Source organism: Rhinolophus ferrumequinum, chromosome 27 (genome assembly GCF_004115265.2).
Source record: "Rhinolophus ferrumequinum isolate MPI-CBG mRhiFer1 chromosome 27, mRhiFer1_v1.p, whole genome shotgun sequence".
Taxonomy (NCBI): domain Eukaryota; kingdom Metazoa; phylum Chordata; class Mammalia; order Chiroptera; family Rhinolophidae; genus Rhinolophus; species Rhinolophus ferrumequinum.
Genome location: NC_046310.1, coordinates 14,858,340 through 14,881,510, shown reverse-complemented (window position 1 = coordinate 14,881,510; position 23,171 = coordinate 14,858,340). Strand labels below are relative to the sequence as shown.

Here is a 23,171-nt window from a genome sequence, read left to right as displayed (position 1 = left end):
TACTAAATACATGTGGGAATTTAAATCCTTGCTAGAAATTCTGTTTTCCAGTCCTTTGGAAAACCTGGTCAAACTGTTCAGGTTCTCTCTCACTCAGTTTTGCTCTCTGCTGATGTTCTGGTTGGAGGTTGTTTGTAGCAGGATTTGGAGCAGCAGACGCTTCGCAGAACTCAGCTACGTGCAAGTCCTTATTAGGAGATTTAAAGGGCTCCCCGCCTTGTGAGCCGTGAGGGGCATTTCACTGAGGCAGCTGAGATGTAGCCGGGGTTTGAAATGATTCTCTGTGTAAGAGAGTCCTGTACAACCCAGAAAAGATCAACTCAAATAGTGTACACAGATTGGGCCTAGTTTGGTCTCTCAGGCCCTAAGGCACGCTAGCCACTGGCTACACTTCAATCTTATCCGAACTAGAAAAATACAGGGGAGTCCCAGCCCCACCCCCATCCCCACATTAACCAAACGTGCCATATATAAAAACAAAAACAAAACAAAACAAAAACATGCAGGGCTGGCTGGATAGGCTACAATAGGCTGAAAGTTTTTTCTAGTACAGATCTGTACATGAGATTCCAACTACTACCTCTTTGATTTCGCAGTAGCCCCTTTCTCAGAGAATTTCAAGAAGCAGTTGTTACCCTAGTCAGTTTGCTAGCTGACAACCATCCAGTAGTGGGTGGCACTTTTCACTCTGCCGCCCAGGATGCACATGGTGTGACTTCCCTTTGTCTGATTGGTGACATGTTTGTTAGACTTCAGGCTTGGACTGCAGGAAGTAGGCAAACCCAGGGAGCGCTCCCTCTCGGGCCATACAGTTGTGATGATGGCACTGGAATGGGCCAGGAAGCTAACTGTAGTGCTTGTCATCTTGGTAGCAAGGAGCGTAGCCAGGCTTGCACGTCCTGGTGCCCGGGGGGGCATCTCTGCACCTCCGTCACCTGGTGGCTGAGAAGCACTGATGAAGCTCACATTGGGGCTGGGAGGTGGGGATAGAACAGCTGCTGTAGCCCACGGGGGAGTCACAGAGGCCACCAGACAGAGACCTGGCCTTTCTTGGTCCAGAAATTCAGGCTCCAGCGGGAAGGCCCCGTGCAGCCACCCCGTGCTACATAGTGGATGAACAGGTTTTCCGCAGCCACCGCCACGTTGGCATCCCAAGGGGTGTGAATGCAGACCCTGTCAGAAATGGTTTTCATGGCCCCAGACGCCCAGGAAGAAACTCAGGAACTTTGCTGATGGTGTGTTTTTAATATTTAGACAGTTTGGCCACTGTTCCTGGTTATCAAAGTTTTTTAGGCAGATCTCTTTTCTTAGCAAACTGTACTCTGAGGCAGCTTGGGTCTATCCAGGGAAGTTGCAGGCAGCTTACTCAGCTCATGTCCTCGTGATGGAGACTGAGCAGTTCATCTGCAGGGGTATGAATAGGGCCTGCTTGGATGGTAGGCACCATCCTCAGGCAGAAAGGATGTTGGGGCCCACACACTTCGGGATCTGGACCCTGGATTTCCTGAAGGAAACCCTGTGCCTGCAGTGGCCATGTCCAGTCCTCCTCCCTGGTTCCTGGAACCCACATCTACCAGTGTTGCTACTGGGGCAAGATACAAAATATTTTAATGACGTGGTTATCATGCTGGACCTAATAGATAAATGTAGAAATATACATCCAGCAGAGCCTACACATTCTTTTCCTAGTGCATACAGATCATCCTTAAAATTTGCCATGTTCTAGGCCATAAAGGGGGCCTCAATAACCCCCCCAATCATTATGAAGAGCATGATCTCTGATCTTAGTAAAGAAATTAATATCAGACAGCTAAAATTGACCCAGATGTTTGCACACGTAAAAGCATAGATCATAAGGGAAATTATGAAATAATTAGATATGAATGGTGATACTGCATTTCAAAATTTGTGACCTACTTAAAGAGTGATTTATAGCTTATAATACATTTACCAGGAAACAAAAAACTGTCAACTGCTATGGGCTGAATTGTGTTTCTCCACCCCCTCAAAAAAATTCATGTTGCAGTCCTAACTTTCAGTGCTTCAGAATGTGACCCTGTTTGTAAATAAGTTCTGTTTTTCTTTCATGCTTCTCTGTTTTGACTAATGAAAGTAATACTTATTAATCATGTATCATAATCCAAACATGTCTGATGCCCTTGTTTAGTGTCTTGCTAATCAGCAAGAGGGAAAGGGACACAGAAATGACATCTATAACTTTGGGGTATTTCTTTTCCAATTTTATTTCTATTCGTAGGTAATAAAATTGGGATAGTTTTGTAAACATTACTATCTAACTAGCTCTCCATACCAAATATTTTGCCTTTTTCCCCATGTGTAGAAATATTTCTTTGTAAACCTGATTTCTAATGGCTTCATAAAAGTCCGTTATGTGGATGTTCCAATAATTTACTTAACAATAATGTTAAGCTAGAATGTACGCTCTGAATATAAGGATTTTTTCCCATCAGTTCACTGCAATCCCCCAGCATCTATAATAGTATCTAGTACGTAGTAGGTGCTCAATACATATTTGTAGAATGAATGAATGAATGAAATATTTAGGTTCTAGTTTTTCTGTGTTATAAATAATATACCAGCAATGCTCTACAAAGCATTTTTTTGTCTATTACTTTCACTGCACTTCAAATGATTTTCTAAGTCATTTCTTCTAAAAGAGGACCTTGATGGTTGAAAGGATATGGTCAAAGTTATGTGATTTCAGATTAGTTTTCTCTATGAAATAATGTTACCTGTGGCTCTCTATTTTTTTATACTCTAATTTTATAAATTTTCTATAATTATATTAGAACCAAAAGAGTTTTGTTTTATTTTTTTCCCTCTTAAGTGCATTTCTTTTTATTCAGGGAACAGATAGTGATCTTGTGACTGGAATATAGAGTGTTATTGGTGAAACACAAGGATTGAAAGGTCACTTGGGCAAAGCAGTTGAATGCCTGGGTATGCTGCGCTAAGGAACTTTGTTCTACAGAGGGGAGTCCTTGCAAATGTCACTACGCAGAGTAGTGAAGTGATGTAATCAGAATTCTTTTAGAAAGATAATACTGGTGACAGTGTAGAGGAAAGATGAGAGAAGAGACCAGAGATTGGGAGGTCCTGGATTTCTCACTCTCAGGTCCCCACATTTAATCAGTCACCAACTTTCATATCCTAAGTATTTCTTGAATTTTTCTCCTCTATTCCCTACTCAGGTCCTCAGTATCTGTCACCTCAACCACCACTGTAAGCTTCTCATTTCTTTCCTTGCCTAAGAACCATTCTCCACAGACCTATTGAACTGACCTAACTAAAGCCAACTGTGAAGAATGGTTCCCTGTTATCTGCATATTCAGGTTCTGGTTGATTGACATGACGTGCAAGCTCCTGCATTATTTGGAGGCTTCAGCCTCATTTCTTGCTATTCCCTGCCAGGAGGAAAACCTTTCCTGGAAAGAAAACTGCGCATTGTCCCCTTCCCCACATGGGTATTTCTTCTGTGCCTTGCTCGTGGTGCTCCCACTTCCCCAAATACCCCTCTCTCCAACCAAACCCACTTGGTCCCCTGTTTCTGGGGTTCACTCACAGGTCAGTCACCTCTTCCAAGAAACTTTAACATATATTTATATTCACGTACTATACACCTCCCTCCCCCACTCCTCTTTGGGTCAGAGTTCTTTCCTCTGTGACTTTTTTGTTTTTAAAGATTTTTATTGGGGAAGGGGAACAGGACTTTGTTGGGGAACAGTGTGTACTTCCAGGACTTTTTTCTAAGTCAAGTTGTTGTTGTCCTTTCAATCTTAGTTGTGGAGGGTGCCGTTCATATTCAAGTTGTCTGTGACTTTTATAGGACCTTGTTTTTACCTTTCCTTTCCATGTTGTTCTGTAATTATCTGTTAAGGTATGTTTCCCACACCGGACTGTAAGACTTTGAGATTTTTATTCAATCTTTGTATTCTCAGTAGTTAGCAGAGCATCTGCCATATAGTAAGGTGGTAAAAAAAGTGAGCCTCTTATCATTTTTCAGATGAAATAATGAGGTCTTGAACTGTGCCAGTGGTAATGGGAAAGAAGCGTGGGTAGGAGACACAGATGGGAAAGAGGTCACTTTGGGTGTCAGTGATGAGTTAAAGGTTGAAGTCGTAGATGATTGAAGTGTGCAACTTGAGTAAATGAGCTTTGTAGACAGATTTGGTTTTTGACTTGTTAAATTTGAGGTATTTGGTGCACATTCTAGGAATGACTAGTAGGCATCTAGAAATATGGGTGTAAATATTAGGAGATAAGGGTGTAGGAGTCATCAGCATATAGGTATTAATAGGGGCATTTGGAATCGGTCATCAAGTCAGGAAGGAGAGGACATATAAAAAAGGTGGAGTAGGGATCCTTAGGGAACAACATTTAGCAGGTTACAGAAAAAAGAAAAAGGAGGGGAGTGTACTGATTATCAGCAATGTCCAATAATGCAGAGAGGTTGAAGCAGATGAGAATTGAGAACAATATATTTTATTTGGAAATTGGAAGGTTGTTATTGATCTTTGAAAGAATTAAGTTCAGTCTAGTGGAGTGAAATAAAACTGTCTTGAAATAGGTGATTGAAAGAGCTTGAGAAGCAAATAAATGATGAGCAAGTGGGAAAAGCAAGCATGTACTACTCTTTAAAAATGGGCTTTGTGGAAAAATGTTGCCTTATGGAAAAGGGATTTGGTATCACTTCCTTTCGGGCAAGGTAGGATGGAGGTGAAGTTTCTGTTTTATTTTTGGATGGGAGGTAGTCTTGGGAAAGTTTGTCAGTTGATATTCAGGAGCCAGAAGAAAGGGAAACAAATCTTTAATGGGACAAGGGCAAGAAGGAAAGAAAAAGGAGAGTCTAGGATCAAGATTTCAAATGATATTGTTAGTCTTGAAAAGTGGTGGGGACACTTATTCCTTGGGTTCAGAGGAGAAGAAGTAAGGAGAAATGGAAATGTAGAAACATTTAAAGATGGTTTGAGAGTATGTGAAAGGTCTATTTTTTATGAATATGTGATCCGGTCATTAATTGCAGGTGAGGGTTGGATAGGACTGGTGGACAGATGGTGGTAGCAGGGTGACACAGGGTACTTTAGAAGATGAGTAAAAGTCAGAGAATTAAAGGTGGGACTGCAGGTGGATTTTAGGGCTCAGGTGAGATTGAGCTATGGAAAAAATGGAGGCAATAATAAAAAGACTTAAAGAATACCATTTTTTTAAAATAAAAGGGACTAAAAGAAGGATAAAGATAGGAGAGTTACTGTGTTTCCCCGAAAATAAGACCTCACCGGAAAATAAGCCCTAGCATGATTTTTCAGGATGACATGCCCTGGACATAAGCCCTAATGCGTCTTTTGGAGCAAACATTCGTATAAGACCCGGTCTTATTTTCGGGGAAACACGATACTTATAGTTACTCATTAGGATCAAGTGAGGCAGATAGTTAAGGATAGTGATATTTGCTCTACAGTCTTACTGCTGGGAAGAATTGAAGAATGGGGTGCAGGGTTGGGGAGTAGGCTAAGGAACAGCAGTCTGAACATTGTCCGTCTACTTGGAATTAGTCCTGTCTGGTCACAGGCCAGTGCAATTTAAATGTACAGATTCAACTCAGTTTTAATGCATGACTGATAATATTTGAGATTCAGTGTGAGAAGGTGTCTTTGTTTTTCTTCTTTCTTTTGTGGTATATTCTTGCTCTATATGTATATAGCTTAAAGATTGCAGATAATTTACTCTGTTATTTTAAGACAGAGTGAATTTTGTATAGAAAAGTAGTATTGGCTGGATTATGAGCTTTTGCTGCTTAATTTTTTTCATTCTTGATTAAAATATCTCTGGTGGCCTTACCCTGCAGTATTTATCAAGTAATAGATTTTGAAATGCAAATCCAACTCTAAAAATATAATCATTTCTTCCAAGGTATTTTGTCGCCTACTAGGAATTTATAAATAGATCTATAGGCCCAGTGGATAGGCTCACCTCTGGCACAGAAAGCTGATAGGAGCAGCATTTCTATCAATTATGCTTTTTCTTAAAAAAATAAAATTATGAAAATAAAAGCATAATTCATGTAACTCCTACAAGAAATGCATAATTCATGGGAAACAATAAAGGAGCAAGATAATAATTGAAAATCAACAGCTCTACGGATTAAGAACCTTCTCTCTACGACTCAATTGTTGTCAGTTACTGCTTAACTTAACGCTGGGTTTTCCTTTTTGCTTTCAGGAAAACCTTTAACTTACGCCCTGGGTGTTACCTGTCCACAGTTTCCTGGTGGCTCACCGCTTCTGCCTGCTCCAGCCTTGCTCCGGCAGCTTCAAGGCTTCTGGGCTTCAGAGCTTGTTGTGAAAGCTTGCTGCTTTGGCCTGCTACCCCTGCTTCAGGTGTCAAAAGCTTTTAATTAGCTTGCTTCCTCTAATTATTATAATTAGGCCCTATGTGTCTGCATAACCTAGTCCTGGGGTCTGAAAGGAGAATTATTTTTAGCCATTCATTCTTCCTTAAAAACTCTGGTACCCTGGCTCTCCTGGGATTCAAGGGAGAGTAAAAGAAGTTTGAAGTTACACTGCATGGTTCACCTTTGATAGCCCCTGCGTATGCAGGGCCAGTCTTGAGTCCCTGGGGCACGCTGATATGGGCATGCCATATTTTTATAGCCTGTGTCTGTTCTGATTGGTCAAGCCATGCTGTACCAATTTTTAAGTAGTTTTGACTGTTGCTACTGTATACGAGTATATAAATTGTGTCTCCATAGAGAGGCTACCTCTAGCTCTTCGATAAACTCTTTGTAGTATTTTTAGTGTGCTTATTAAAGAGACTTAGTATTTTTTTTCATTAAATATTTTGAATACAAACTGATCACTAACAGAACAGTGTATAAAAAACAAATACAGTGATTTCCATACATATTAACACTGATCACCATTCACGTGTCAGTAGGTATCGAGATCATAGGCATGACGAATGGGAAGCTCTCTTCAGGACGAGCCTGTAGAACTATTCAGTACTGACAGTGGTAAAGAACGCTAGCTCCGTCATGAGACAGTGAGGTCTTTGCTGTGGAGTAAGAGTTAAATAAGGCGGGATCTGCAATGTGCTTAGCCACGTGCCAGGCACAGAGTAGGAAGCTTTCTATAATAAGAGTTGTTTTTGTTATTTTATTATCCTTAATATTAAACAACGGTAGAAATTATCCAGGGGACATAAAAAGGCAACAAAGACATGAAGCGATAAGTAGCGAACAGTCAGACAAGGGATACTAAAGGCTAAGTTGTGAAGTCAAGACCTTAAAAGCCACGCATACTGTTCAGAGAGCAACGTGAACTGGAGTAATCTGCTATACACTTAGTAAATCTTACAATGAACAGTTGTATTTCTGTTATCATAATGCCTTCATTTTATCTGAGTTCCAGTATCAGTTTAGTAGCTGAGAGTATTGATGCCGTACAACTTTCCATGTAGATCCACCCATATAGATTCCAATCATCCACCATTTATTCAGCAAATGTTTATTGAGCACCTTTTGATTCTTAAGCACTGGGCATGTACTAGGAAACAAATGAGAATCAATTATCCCTGTCCTCATAGAGCTTATATTTTAGTGAATGAGGCAAACAATAAACAGAATACATAAATGGAATATATAGTTTATTAAATAATAAGAGGTAAGGGGAAAAGGAAGTAAAGAAATGGGATCAAAGTGGGAAAGAGCAGATTGACATTTCAGTGAGGGCGTGAGAGGGCAAACCATGTGGTTGTGAGGGCGAAGACTGTTCGAGACCTAGGGAAGAATAAGTACAAAGGCCCTGAGTTGGGATTGAACGAGGTGCCTAATATGTCTGCAGCAGAGTTAGCGAGGAGAGCGGAATGAGATCTGGGAGGTCGGAGGGCCAGAATATATAAGCCTTACAAGTTATTGTGAGGATTTTGACATTACTTGGAGAGGGATCAGAAACTGTTGGAAGTTTTGGAGCAGAGGAGTGTCATGATGTGAGCTATGTTTATGCAGGATCACTGTGGCTGCCATGTTGAGAATAGATTGTGGGGGGGCGGCTAAGGGCAGAATTGAGAGGCCAGGTAGGACAATCAGGTGAGATATCATGGTGGCTTGGAATGGGATGGACCAGAGGAGGGATGGTGAATGCTGGATATATTGAACGTAGACTAGATTTGAAGAACTGCATGGCAATCTTTTCTTGGATATTGAAATTCTATTTAATATAGTGTAACCATCCCTAAATTATATGTTGTAGCTATAAGTGATGATACTTAAAATTTATTTGAGAACTCATTCCTTTACATGTCCTCTACTGTTTTATTTTTGTGGTGGTTGCAATTTTTCTGACATCATAGGACTTTTATTATGAAGTCTTTAAAGGCATCTCTATATTTGGTGTTTTAAAAATGTATCTTTGTTCTGGGTTAAATTTATAATCTTTCAGTCCATACTGAATGTACGTTTCATTTTGATCAAATTAAGTAAGAAAGGACATTTAAACATACTACTCTCTTATATGTCAGTTAGCTGTGGTTCTTGAAATCTAGAACCTAACATTAGAGTTCTAGGAGAATCCTTTTTTTAAGTTTTCTTCTACTGAAATGAACATAAAAATGATCTGTAGGTTTAAAGGAGAAAAGCAAGATCAGTTTTTATTTTATCACTTCATGAGCTTCATATTCTTGTCTCACTATGTCATCAGTTTGATAAGTCAAGAATTATTTCCTGAACTGACATTTTTATTTTATCACACCCCACCTCATCTCAGGAAAGTTGTTTAGGTAAGTCATGAGACTGTTACAAGGCAGCATTGAGAATGTTTTCCACCCTCCAGAAACCTGGCGTTCCTGATTACCGTATAGATGTGTAGAGTGGGTCTCTCTTGGCCCTTATCAGCCACACTACAGTCCCTCAATAATCAGTGGTGATTTCATGACGAAGATGAGGCATGGTATTCACATATCCCATTCCATGCTTCAAGTTTGGCAGGTTCCATACAGAAAGTGTAGAAAGGTGAATAGAAGTACCTGATTTTCTAATATTTTAATGCTTATCTTTCTCAGTATACATGTGACATAGAAATTCATAGGTATACATTTCATGTGTGTATATATATATATATATATATACATATATATATATATACACAAAAAATAATCATAGCATTCAAACTTTAATGAACTTCTTTTAAACAGTATATTGTACTTTTCTCTATTAAATAGTATTCCTTAAAAGTATTTTCATGCATATGAATAATTTTCTATTATTTTGTAATATAGTTAGTCGGTTTCATCTTTCAGAAAATTTATATGTATTATTTTACTATTGGAAAGTACACTATGGTAAATGTGGCTTAATTTTTATTTGTATGTATTTTTCAATTGAGGGCATTTCTAGCTATATTTCTATGTATTTATACAAGTATGTATTGTGTATAAAATTATGGCAAGTTAGAAGTTGAAGAGATCAAATTCTTAACTATCTAGTTAAGAAATTGAAGTAATTGGGATGTATGATACAATGTCTGCCCTTAATGGTAAAGCAAATGGCAGTTAAGAGATTGAGCTATAATGTGCTTAGTGCAAGGCCTGAAACACAGTAATAGCTAATGCTTATTGAACGCTTACTAAGTGCCAGACCCTGTTGTAAGCACTTTATACTTGTATTACTTGTTTTAATCTTCTAGTTAATACAGTTTTCAGTACGACTATGGAAGGTAAGTACTGTTACTAACCCTGTCAGATTTTTAAGAAAACTCAGAAGTTGAAAGGTTAAGTAATTTGTCCAAAGTAACATGGCTCGTGACTGAGCCAGGATTCAAACCCAAGTAGTCTGGCTACAGAGTCCATACTATGTCCACCACCCTGAGCAGCACAAAAGTGCTAGCTCAGTGTTCAATAAATGTTAGTTTGTTTCTACTGCGCAGCTCTCTAATCCAGAGGTGGTTTTGGTTCCAGTATTTTTTAGGTATTTAGAAAGATAATTTAATGCATATACTCTATTTTATATAATACTCCTATTGGGGTTTGGAGCAGCACCTCATAAGCAAATGCATTAATGTTTCTGCAGTGAAGCATGTTTGTCTTTATAATAGCTAAGATTGAAAAAACAAACTAAAAACCACCGTATTTCCCTGAAAATAAGACTGGGTCTTATATTAAGGTTTGCTCCAAAAGATGCATTAGGGCTTATGTTTGGGGGATGTCATCCTGACAAATCATGCTAGGGCTTATTTTCCGGTTAGGTCTTATTTTCGGGGAACACGATATAATAGCCTTATGTCAGTAAAGGCTGCCAAATGGATTGTGAAAACCTTTTTACTTTAAATATTGCAGGTAAGGGATTGTGGATTTGCGTAAAACTCTTAGACAAGTGCCAGGCATTTATAATAGAATACACTCTGTATGTGTTGGTGGATACGACTACTACCACTAGTTATTATTGGATACTTATATACATTTATATGTGTAGGAAGTTGGTGAATCATATAGTGTTAAGCATACTTTCCTCACAACATGACCTGAGGAGGGGAAATTTAAGTGTTGGAGTCTTTCAGCCATTCTTCCCTACATCAGAATAACGGGGCTTAAGTGATAGCCTTCCGTGTCTCTTCCCTGTCCTCAGTGTAGGCAGGTCTGTCTCAGTCCTCCTGTCCTTCTGTCCCTTTGCACTCCCTATTGTGCAACATGTCATTTGAGTCTCCAGAGCAGCTTAACTGGTGTTTTCAGCCTTGTTTTAAGTTTTCCCAGCTCTGTTATAGTCCCCTTTCTTTCTTTCCATCTTTGTTGAGAAATAATTGGCATATAACATTGTGCAGGTTGAAGGTGTACAAAATGATGATTTGATACATGTATATACTCCAAAATGGTTATCACAGTAAGATTATCACCTCATACAATTACCATTTGTTTTGTGGTGAGAACATTGAAGACCTACTCTTGTAGCACTTTCAAGTATATAATACAATATTGTTCACTGTAGTCACCATGCTGTACATCAGATCCCAGAACTTATTCATCTTATAACTGGAAGTTTGCACCTTTTGACCAACATCTCCCTGTTTCCCTCACCCCCTAGTTCCAGGCAACCATCGTTCTACTCTGTTTCTATGAGTTTGACTTTTTCAGATTCCACATATAAGTGAGATCTGTACTATTTGTGTTTCTGTGTCTGGCTTATTTCACTTAGCATAATGTCCTTTAAGTTCATCCGTGTTGTCACAAAAGCAGGATTTCCTACTTTTTTATGGCTGAATTTTATATTAGGTTGTTACGTCTTGTACAGCCTCCTTTCTTTAAACCTGAGCCCACTGAGAGAACAGTGTTAACCCATCATTTCTGATATGACCAAAAACTAAAGTGATTGCATTTGAAATTGAGATACTTTCTCTTCCTACCATTTTAATTGATGAAAAACTGTAATCACAGCCCTTATAACCATTTATGATGATTACCAAGGGAATAGTCTAGTTCATACAGTTTTATAGTATTATACATTGATCTTAATTATGTGATCATGTTACTTTTATTGTAGTTTGAGCCAAATGTAAATTTTTTAAATGCCCCTGATTCTGTACGTTTGCTATTAAGATTTTTAAAATTTTGGCATTTGAGTTAAAATGTATTCTCTATCCTTGGAAATATCCCTTTGAACTGTTTGAAGATGCTATATATAGTTTGTTCTCTCCTTCTGCATATTAGGGTTGTATTTGTCTTCCCCTTCCGTACTACCCAATAACTGGACACAACTTTTGTTTCCTCTTCTACAGTTCAATCTCAGCCTTTTAGCGTCCCCAATAAGCTGAAAGGGCCCTTTGATATTACCTAGTCAAACTGATACAGAGAAGTAGAAAGTTTGTTGACGGTAAAAATGGGGGCTTATTATTTGTATTTGACAGTTTTTTGATCCATAACTAAAATATAAGATACTGAAATATCTGTACTTTTTCTTGTTGGAAAGGAATGTGTAAAGTGTACAATTTGTGGCACAGCTGTCGATCTTATTTGATCTTTAGGGGTATGTGTGTTTTGGGTTGTGGTATAGTATGTAAGAATATGTGGTGTGAAAATTAATATCATTTTCAGTTTATTTTATATTGTTTGATCCCACAAAACATATTTGACAGCAGGCATTCACTGTAGCATTGTGTTGTAATTTGGCGTATTTGGCAGTATTTAATAAGCTCTAGTTATTTCACCTTGGACATTTTGGTTACTTTCTTAGTTGTAGTAGATGTTGAGTTTAAATTCCAGGGCAGAAAACTCAAAAAGGAGGATATAATGTATAATCACCCACTGATACAGTGTTCAAAACTACAGTTATTTGTTTGGCACGTGTTCACTAATGTAACTTTTTCAACTGACAATATTATTTGATTTAGGATCTTAGAATTTGAACTGCATGGAAATCATTGATAATTTTGGTATTTATTTTTTTACAGAGAGGAAAAAGGAAATGGATGACTGTAAAGTACTATTTCTTGGATTTTAAAAGTTGTATTTCCTTTTCTAGGTTGCTGTAGTGAAACTAAAAAATGCAGATAAGGTATTTGCCATGAAAATATTGAATAAATGGGAAATGCTGAAAAGAGCTGAGGTAAGATTCTAATTATTGGAATATTTAAATACTATTTTAGAAATATTTTTAAAGAACTGTAAAATTATAGAGAGCCAGTAGATCCTTAAATATCATTTAGTAACATTTTTATCTGATGACATTACATTTTAAGGCCTAAGAGACAAATTCAACAATTCGCTATTGTGATATAGTTATGATAAAAGTTATAATTCACAGTACTAATTTAATATTGTCTGAAAACCAAATGGAAATCCTTGTAATGTGGGGCTTACACATTTATGTTAAAAGGATGTGTGTAAAACAGTTTCTTTTATAGGAAGACGTTTTGTAATGAATGATTTGCAATTTGACATAACTTGTTGATATCATTCTGTGTTTATCTATATTCTACTCAGTCAAAACTCAGCAGGTATTTTGAATATGCCATCTAAGACTTCTGTCTATTGCTGGTCATGCAGTTAAATTTGTTTTCTTTTATATCATTAAAGAATGATAGTAAAATCTGTTCTTGCAAAAATTGTCAGCATTTCTATGTTGGTGCTAGATTGGAGGGAGAGATTGACTGGAGTCATGCTTATGGCTAATAATTGGTATGGTGTGGTCAGAACTGACATTACACGTAAATTTGGGGTGGGGTTCGGGAGGTCTGCTGTGCTGGATTATAGTGAGTGGCTAGACGGGGTAGGGCACTTGGGCCTCAGGGAAGCAGAGCTCAATGGTGTGGAAGTATTTCAGTATTTTCACTTGTAGAAGGGGTCATACTGCTGAGTAGGCTGAGTATTAGCTCTGGAGATTAGTGAGACCCATAAGAGGATAATGAGAAATTAGCCCTTAGAGTCTTTCTTTATCTACCAGTATTTGCAGCAACCTGAAAAAGAATAGACACAGGAAAAGCAAAAAATATGTTCCCACGTGATAGATACGATGGTATTGAAAGTAAACACTTCATTATTGTTTTGTTTGGGATATTTGGGAAATACTACAAAACACAAAGAAGAAACTAATGATCACTTGTATTCCATCACCTAGAATTAATCAGTAACATGTTTGGCAACTTTTCGCTTTTTCAGATTTTTTTTCCCATGTGTCTACTGAAAAAACTGCACAAGTGAAATACAAATACAATCTTTGTAAAACAAATAATAATAGCACATAACAAATAAAGCTAAATACTCTTTGACAACCTCCAACCTAAGTCCAGCTCCTCTCTACCTCCCATAGATAATTACTATACAACGATATCTGTTTAAAAAGTATCTGGGAACTTTCTGGCATATGTACCAGTGCCCATAATATTCAGTCACTTCAACCTTTGCTTTTGAATTTTCCTCAGACTGAATTGCCTTCCTGGCATTGCTTGGATTTTCCAGGTTAAGCACTGAGATTGAGTGTAATGTGCAGTATATTTGCTGGGGAGTTCTTTTGAAATCGACAACTATAGAAGGGAAAAGAAATGAAACATGATTTGTCAGGGGGAAGTCAAGCTGTCCCAGTAGCTTCTGTGGATTCAGCAGGTAGCTGTGGAGCAGAAATGGTCCTTTGGACTTTTCCTGCATGGGGCCAATGACGGATCTTTATGCACCTGCCTCAGTCAGTCATTGGCTACCTCAGAAGGGCATGGCCTTGGGCTAGTCATAGACTTTCTGCAGCTGAGGCAAACCCTGAAGGGGCTGACAGCATCGCCAGCAGCTGGAGCAACAAGTCATTAAGAAATAGTAAATAATTATGCTCTAATTGTTTCACAGAAATCATAATTATAATCCACTTAGTGTTTCAGAGTTAGAGCTATTTTAAAAAATTGAGTTAAAGTTTGTACGTATTTCTTAGGAAATTGGATAGATTGGAGAAGAATTGTGAAAAGGAAGGATCACTGTGTTACTTTCATTACTGACTGGAAGAAGTGGCAAAATTGAAGATAAAACAAGGGATAATTGAGAATTAAATATTATTTTGTTGAATTAAAAAGCATTATTATATTCTGGGGAAAAATGGAATAGACATTCTTCTCCCTATTCCTCCCATTAAGTACAGCTAAAGACCCTGTATAAAACAAACATGAGAAGAATAAAAGGGAGAAAGAGGAAGGTGGACCAGCTAGGGACCTTGGGGCCCCTGGAACATTTATCGTGTGATGTCAGTATTATTCCGATGGAAGCATCAGACAAAGACCAGACAAAGAAAGTTCAAGACCAATATGCCTCATGAACAAAGATGCAAATGGGTGGTTCAGTATTTGAAAGGAGCTCTCCTCAAACGATTTGCAACTTTCATCTTTTAGGAAGAAATTCCACATTGAAACTTTAAAAGAGGAATCCATTATAATGTAGAATGGAATTGAATTTCTATACTTGAATTATCAAATTGTTTTTCTAAAAAAAAAACAACATTAAAAAGAAACCCACTCTGACTGTCACTTATTCAACTTTGGAAAACGGGGCCTACCAATGACACAGTAAATTACAGATGAGCAGCAGCCTTTTTAATTTGTTTAATCTGTGTATTGTTGATGCTTTAAAACAATTTTTTCAGCGATTTACCTCCATCCTATTTGCCATATTTATTTCTATTTCAGGTATATACCAAATATATAATTAGTGGGACAGGGATTATTTGAAGATACTAGGAAACCTTCTTTTTCCAAACCTGGGCAGCTGAATAATTACTAAATTATCTTAAAGAGATTGGTGTCTCTATAGGTTCATCATTACAAACTTTGCTAGTACGTTAACAATATCTTAAGTTAACCTCACCCAATCTGTTCTGTAAGTTTTATCTTCTCTTCAGATTTATTCAGCTCTTACTGACTTCACTCATATAGGAGATATCCTTACTTATTTCATTGTAAGATGCAGTATAGTTTCCAGAAATGGACTCCATCTCGAGAGTTAAACCTCTCTAATACTCAGTTATCTCATTTATTAACTGAAGGTAATAATGGTCTCTACATCCATTAGACCATTATGTCCATTAAGTGGAATAATAATAATGGACATAATGGTCTAATGGACGTAGAGACCATTAACTGCTAAATTACTGGTTTGTGTCTATTATTATTTTTGTTATTGTTATCCCTGTCTTATTATTTTTATAATTGTTGGTGCCAGTGGTGGTGGTGGTAGTAGTAGTAGTAGTAGTAGTAGTAGTAGTAGTAGTAGTAGTGATGGTGGTAGTAATAGTAATAGTAGTAGTGGTAATAGTAGTAATGAATTGGGATAATTAGACTTGATATGCCTCTACTTCCTGATCTGCTACCTGTATTAAAAAAATACAAGTACTACAGAAAATAAAAGGTAAAAAAATAAAATAAAAGCTCACTTTCTCCCCCAGATATCCAGTCGTTCTGTCCAAAGTAAATAATCATTAAGAGTTTCTTATTTATCCTTAAGAGAAAATTTTGCTGTAATGGAGTCATATTAAAAGACTGATTTTTCACATTGCTATGATCATTTAATGGTACATGTTGTATTTTTTCTATTTCCATATTTATAGCTTTATCTCATTCTTTTTAATAACTTCCTTATACTGAATGGATATATATTTTTAGTAGGTTGATTTTTAAAAAAACATTGATGGGCATTTAGATTGTTTTTACATTTTGACTATTTTGAACTATGCTTTAGTAAAAACTTTATACATGTACCTTGGAGTACTTTTGCAAGTTGACTCAAAGTGTGAATTCTCAGGAAGGTGGAATCAAAGTATCAGTAAGTTCAGTTATTTCACCACATCTAACTATGTGTGGTTGTCAAAGAGAATTTCACAAGAGAGAAAATAGTGCATCAGAACTAGTTGTGCCACCTAAAAAGTATGTGCGATGTAAGTAAAAATAAGAGGGCCTCTGAAAAGCTGTTCATCAGAGATGTTGCTTTTGGCTACCCTGAGGTATACTGTTTGTATATACTGAGGTTGAAGTGACTTTAAGAATAACTTTTGTACTAAGGGATATTCATGTTGTGCTGACTTAGAATTTATCCACTCCCAGATTAAACCCTCAGTAATGGAACTCCTGGGTATGAGGGGGGCAGGTATGCATTAAACTTGAGTAGCCATTGCCAAACTGTCTTCTAAAAACATTGTGTCAGTATATCTTTGCACTCATAGTTTGTAAACATGTTTGTTTTTTCACTCATTTGCCAATTGTGAATGTTATCAAATGATTTATCTTGAATTATGTAAAAAAAACCATTTTTACTAACAAATAAGTTAAAAAATGACCTATTTCTTCGTTGGTTCAGCCATCAAGTATAAAAATGGAGGTTTAAAAGTAAATTGATGTCTTGGTGTATAAGACCTAATGTTGAATTCTTGCATTTTGCAATTTAAAATTCCACTGGTTTATTTTTTAAAAATGAAAAAAAAAATTGGCTTCCCCCCCCCCAAATAGTAGATTAGAGAGAATGAATCAGTTACTATTTGAAAGAATATCTCTGTGATTATATTTTATGGGTGAGAGAAATCTTTATCACTAATAAAAGAGAAGCCAAAGTATATATAATCTGAGTGCATTTTCTTGTTTTAACACGATTTCCAAGTATTCAGGAAATGTTGTGTGCTGTATAGGAATGTATAAGAATGTTCTGATGAAGGCACCTCTGGATCTAGGGTAGAGAATCGTGACAGTTTTGCAGAATTATTATCTTTTATATCTGGTCCATAGTAACTTCTGTTTCAGCATATTCCTGTTGCTCTTTCTCTTAAGCAATAACCCATTAAGGATAAAATTTAAACAGTATGTAACTGAATGTTAAAAGTGTAAAACTGCAAACAAAACAATCAAAACCATCACTGTGCAAGCAGAATATTTGGTTGAATACAAACTGAGTGACAGAATGTGAAGAAGTTATGTAATCTCCAGTAACCCCTCCTACATGTTTATTGCATTCTTAGAGGCTCAAATATTCTGTTTTTAAAGGGGAAATGTTTTTTTAAAAAATCTTTATTTAAAAAAAAAGGTAATTGAAACAGATGTTATGACAGTCTTTTAACCATGTTGACTCCTTGCCTCAACTTGATGAACCCCATAGTAAACGTGCGTCATGGTTTGGTTAATACTGATCTAGAACAGTGTCTCTCAACAGTGGCACTTGTGATATTCCATGTGTGCCAAGTAATTCCTTGTGGGACTGACCTATGCATTTTAGGATGTGTGGTGGCATCCCTGGCCTCTTCCCACTAGATGTCAATAGCATTACCCCTTAATTGTGATCGCCAGCTGAGGATGTGATCTACTAAGGCAGCAAAGGAGACTGCGCTTCACACGTGTAAACTTAGTATCTGAGGCATTAAGACCTAAGTATTTATGGAGAACATCATATGAGGTCTGGGATTTGCTTTAAAAATGTTGTGTGTGAGTGTACACACACGTGCACACACGTGCATGGAGGGAGGGTGGCTGTAGATGAAATAAGATTGAGCAGTAAAATAATTGTTGAAGTTGGTTAATGGGTACATTGTGGGGAAGGGGCTTTTTTTTTTACTGTTCTCTTTTGTATGTGTTTGAAGTTTTATATGATGAATAGTTTATATATTTTTAAAAATTAATTTTTTCACTGAACAATTTAGAAGAGATTAGAATCTACTGAAGTTTAATATGTTCTGATGACAAAAAGTCTTTGGAGCTTAATTTAGTTAGGAGTCATCAATCAGATGTGTCTTAGATTCTATTTGGAATGTCTGTAAAATTCCAGATAGTTGTCGTAATAAGATGAAACCAGGAAAAAGGGGTCTCTTCGGCACCTTTACCACCTCTCTAGAATGTTTGCAGCAAACGACAACCTCAGGTCAAACTCTGAAACAGAATTTAGTGTTAAGTATGTCAAGTGATTCTATTTTTACCTTAAAATAAGCCAAAGCATAATGTTAATAATCTAATTGAAAGGTAAAACTGCCCATTTATTTGGTTTATGCTTTCATTGTTTTTAGTATTTCCTCTAGTGATGTATTTAATGCATGGTTTCAGAAATTCTATTTGATCAAATATAATTTATGAAAAATACATGGAAAAAAGTAGAGTAATCTAATTAGGGTAAATTAGGTAATGTTATTTGTTTTGTATATCATGGCTATTGAATTTACCTTGTGGCAAATAAATTATTAAGCACCTATATATAAAAAGTACTATATGATGATTTTTCAGTGTGTATGGAATATGGTATAGCCATTACAAAAAATTAGGTAGGTCTCTGTACTGGTATGAAAAGCTGTTTAGATATATTATTACTTGAAAAAACAACTTACGGAGCACTGTGATCTCATTTGTGTAAAGAAAAGAAAAGATGGGGGATATGAGATACCATTTGAATAGAGAGAGAGAGAGAGAGAGAGAGAGAGAGAGAGAGAGAGAGAGAGAGAGAGTGTGTGTGTGTGTGTGTGTTTGTTTACATATACACAGAAGTTTTCTGAGGTGATATTCAACAGAGTTCATATAGTAACCTCTGGATACAACAAGGGGACAATGAAAGTATGGGGGCAGGACCCAGGGAGACCTTCAGTTTCTACTTTACCTTTAAGTTCTTTTTGAACTTTGTGGCATAGTAGTTTCTTAAATTCAAAATTTAAAGATATATTATAGAATTATAATGTATCATATAAAATTATTTTTTATTTTTAGCCACACATTTCTAAGTTTCTCCAGGACATACCTCTATAATATGGAAATATTCTCAGAATAAATTAAAACTTTTACAAATCAAAAAGAAAAAGATAGTTCATTGGAGAAAATGGGCAAAGGGGAGTGAACAATGCAAAGAGAAGACTCAGATGTCTAATAAGCATGTATAAAGTTATTTATCTGCGCCTATAATTAGGATTATGTTAATAAAAGAACAATGAGATATTATTTCACACCCATCACATTAACAAACTCTTGAAAGTCTAATAATGCCAAGTGCAGTTGAGGATGTGGGTGAAATGGGAGATTTCATACTCTGGGGAAGTGTAGTAATTGGTACAGCACTTAGGAAAGAAAATTGGCTGTATATGGTAATGTTGAAAATGCTTCAATCTAGCATTTCTATTTCTAAATGTATACCCTATAGAAACTCTTGTACAAACATACTCTTTGCAACATTATAATAACACAGAAATGGAAATGACCTATGTTTACATGATTAGGAGGGTTGCATAAATAAATTTTGGTGTATTTAAATAGTGGAATACCCTAGCAATTAAAAGGAAAAACAAGTCATGATTGAGTAAAAAGTAATCAAGTTGAAAAAAAGGATAGATAAAATTATGCCATTGGTGAAAATTTTCAAAACACAAAACAGTTCTATTTTTGGATACATACATGTGTGATCAAAGCATATGATGTGAAGAATAAATACTAACCAGATTATTTATTATATCGGGAAGAAGGGGGAAGAATGTGATAGCAATAGGAAGGCTACTGTAGTTTGTATCTTATTTCCTTAAAAAGACCAGAGGTAAATGTGGCAAAATGCTGATATTTATATTATCTGGATGGTAGATTGGACCATGAGTGTTAAATGATTCTGTGTATTTTGCCTATTTTTAAAACTATAACAGTATTTTTTAGTGCAAAATATTTTTAAGTGTACTCTTCCAGTTGTCTAATTTCTGAGGGTGCTTTAAATTTGACTTATTGAAAGCTCACATTGATATTGGATGTATTTCTTTTTCAGAGCAGAAAGTGTAATAAACATATTAAGCAATTGTTTGCATAATATATGTCTTAGTTTTACATAAAGTGTCCTCTATCTAAAAATATTTCTTTTTCCTTTTCAGACAGCATGTTTTCGTGAAGAAAGAGATGTGCTAGTGAATGGAGACAATAAATGGATTACAACTTTGCATTATGCTTTCCAAGATGACAATAACTTAGTAAGAATCATTTTTTTCCAGTTTTATTGAGAAATAATTGACATGCATCACTGAGTAAGTTTAAGGGCTGTAGCATAATGGTTCGATTTACATGTATTGTGAAATGATTATCACAGTGGGTTCAGCTAACACCCATCTTCTCATATAGGTACACTAAAAAGAAAAAGAAGAAAAAAAGGAAATTTCTCCTTGTCATGAAAACTCTTAGGATTTACTCTTCCCAACTTTCCTATAAATCATACAGCAATGTTCTCTATAGTCACCATGTGCATTACATCTTTAGACATATTTATGTTATAACTGGAAGGTTGTACCTTTTGACCACCTTCCTCCAGTTCCACCTCCTTCCATCCTCCACCTCTGATAACAAGTCTGACATCACATAAGTCTGACTTTGATCTGTTTCTATGAGTTGTTTTTCCTTTTTTTAAGATTCCACATATAAATGAAATCATACAGTATTTATCTTTCTCTGTCTGACTTACTTCACTTAGCATAGTGCCTTCAGGTTCCATCCATGTTGTCACAAAGGTGGGATTTCCTTATTTTTTATTTATTTTTTGTTTTGTTTATTAAATTTATTGGGGTGACATTGGTTAGTAAAATTATATATTGTATTGTGATGTGTGTTCACCACCCAGAGTCAGTTCTCCTTCCATCACCGTATATTTGACCCCTTTAACCCTCTTCTACCACCAGCCCCGCTTACCCTTTCGTAAATACTAAACTGTTGTCTGTGTCTATGAATTTTTGTTTGTTGCTTTCAGTTTTATATCCCACTTATGAGTGAAATCATATGGTTCTTGACTTTTTCTGTCTGACTGACTTTGCTTAGATGATAATCTCAAGATCCATGTATGTAGTCACAAATGGCAGTGTTTCATCTTTTCTTATGGCTGAGTAATATTCCACTGTATATGTATGTACCACATCTTCTTTACCCAATTATCTATCAAAGGACACTTTGGTTGCTTCCATGTGTTAGCCATCGTGAATAACGCTGCAATGAACATAAGGGTACATACATCTTTATGAATAAATATTTTCAGATTTTTTTGGGTAGATATCCAAAAGAGGGATTGCTGAGTTATATGGTAATTCTATCCTTAATTTTTTGAGGAACCCCCATATTGTTTTCCATAGTGACTGTATCAATTTATATACTACCAGCAGCGTATGAGGGTTTCTTTTTACCCACAATCTCTCCAATAACACTTGTTATTCTTTGTCTTGTTGGTAATAACCATTCTAATAGGTGTGAGGTGGTATCTCATTGTGGTTTTGATTTGTAGTTCCCTGATAGCTAGTGAAGTTGAGCATTTTTTCATACATCTGTTGGCCGTTTGTATGTCTTCTTGGGAGAAGTATCTATTCAGGTCCTCTACCCACTTTTTAATTGGATTATTTTTTGTTGTATGAGTTCTTTATATATTTTGGATATTAGGCTGATATCTTTGTTTTTTTTTATGGCTGAATAATATTCCATTGTATATATATGTATGTACCACAACTTCTTTATTTATCCATTGATGGACACTTAGTTGCTTCTATGGCTTGGCTATTGGAAATAATGCATATGCATATGACAAAATAAGGAAAGGAGAGAAAAGTAGACTTCAGATATTATGTATTTAAGGCACAGTAGAGTGTGGATTATTTTGTTAACAAATTAAGTGACAGCATGGTATTTATTCTGCAACTCACTATAACTACTAAGTTGTACTAATAATACAGTAAATGTCTACATTGCCACACTGAGCATTGATCACAACATTTGTAACTCACGGGAAAGTAGCAGTCAGAAAAGTTAGGAGATTTAAAACAGAATATCTTATCAGAATTCCTTCATAAAAACAGAAAATGAAATTGAGGCTGCAACTGAGGTAAGTTCCTGAGGGGCTCATTTAGCCAAGCAAGGAAAGCCATTTACCAGTGTTGAGTTAATTAAATCATGTTTGATTGCAGGAGCCAAAGAAACGTGTCCACAGAAAATTAACTTGTCTAAGACTATTAGCCTTTTGGCAAGAACAGTTGCTCAAAGAATTGAGGATACTGGGAGCAACATCAGTAGTTGATTATAAAACCAGGGAAATGATTTTGAGGGGTTTTCTTTGGCTCTTAAGTTGAAAGATGTTACTGATTCTGCTTAGTTGTTATTTGAGGAGTCAGTGCTGAGTTTGAAGTAACTGAGGAATTAGCCTCTATGAATAGTTTGTGTGGAATAATTATAGTCAGTATTTTCAAAGAAGTTGAGAAAACACTAATTTGGCATAAGCTGAATTGGAATCTGCTAAGATGTATTACAGTTGAGAGTGATGAAAATATGTGTGGAGCAGAAAGAGGCTTATTTGGACATATGTACAAATCGTGAAAATATTAGGTGCTTAAAGCCTGTGGATATTTATTGTGTTACTAATCAAAAGGTAGCTTGCTGTGAATATTTGAACCTATTATACGTTATTGAACTAGTAGTATCAATGTTGAACTGTATTCAGTCTCATGGAAACAACTATTATTATTTCCATGAATTTTTGTCAAATCAAAGCTGAGTATCCTGACTTGCTATACCATACAACTGTTCAATGGTTATTTCCAGTGGTAACACTTTATTGCTATATTGTGAACAAGGGGCCAAGATTGAAATATTTCTGAACAGAAAACCCCACCTGCAGTCATTATTGTGAAATACTGAATAGCTTTGGAAAATAGCTTTTCCTATAGACTTCGTATGTTTTTAAAA

General features: G+C 36.2%; 1 protein-coding gene across 12 annotated transcripts in view; it reads left to right on the top strand.

Annotated features, from left to right (window-relative positions):
* CDC42BPA (CDC42 binding protein kinase alpha) overlaps positions 1–23,171 on the top strand; it is a 197,866-nt gene that overhangs the window by 47,937 nt on the left and 126,758 nt on the right. For all 12 annotated transcript variants that reach the window (XM_033099455.1, XM_033099454.1, XM_033099452.1 and 9 more), the window contains 2 exons: positions 12,524–12,607; positions 20,336–20,431. In XM_033099455.1, coding sequence (XP_032955346.1) covers positions 12,524–12,607; positions 20,336–20,431 — 180 coding nt within the window. The remainder of the gene's footprint in view (positions 1–12,523; positions 12,608–20,335; positions 20,432–23,171) is intronic.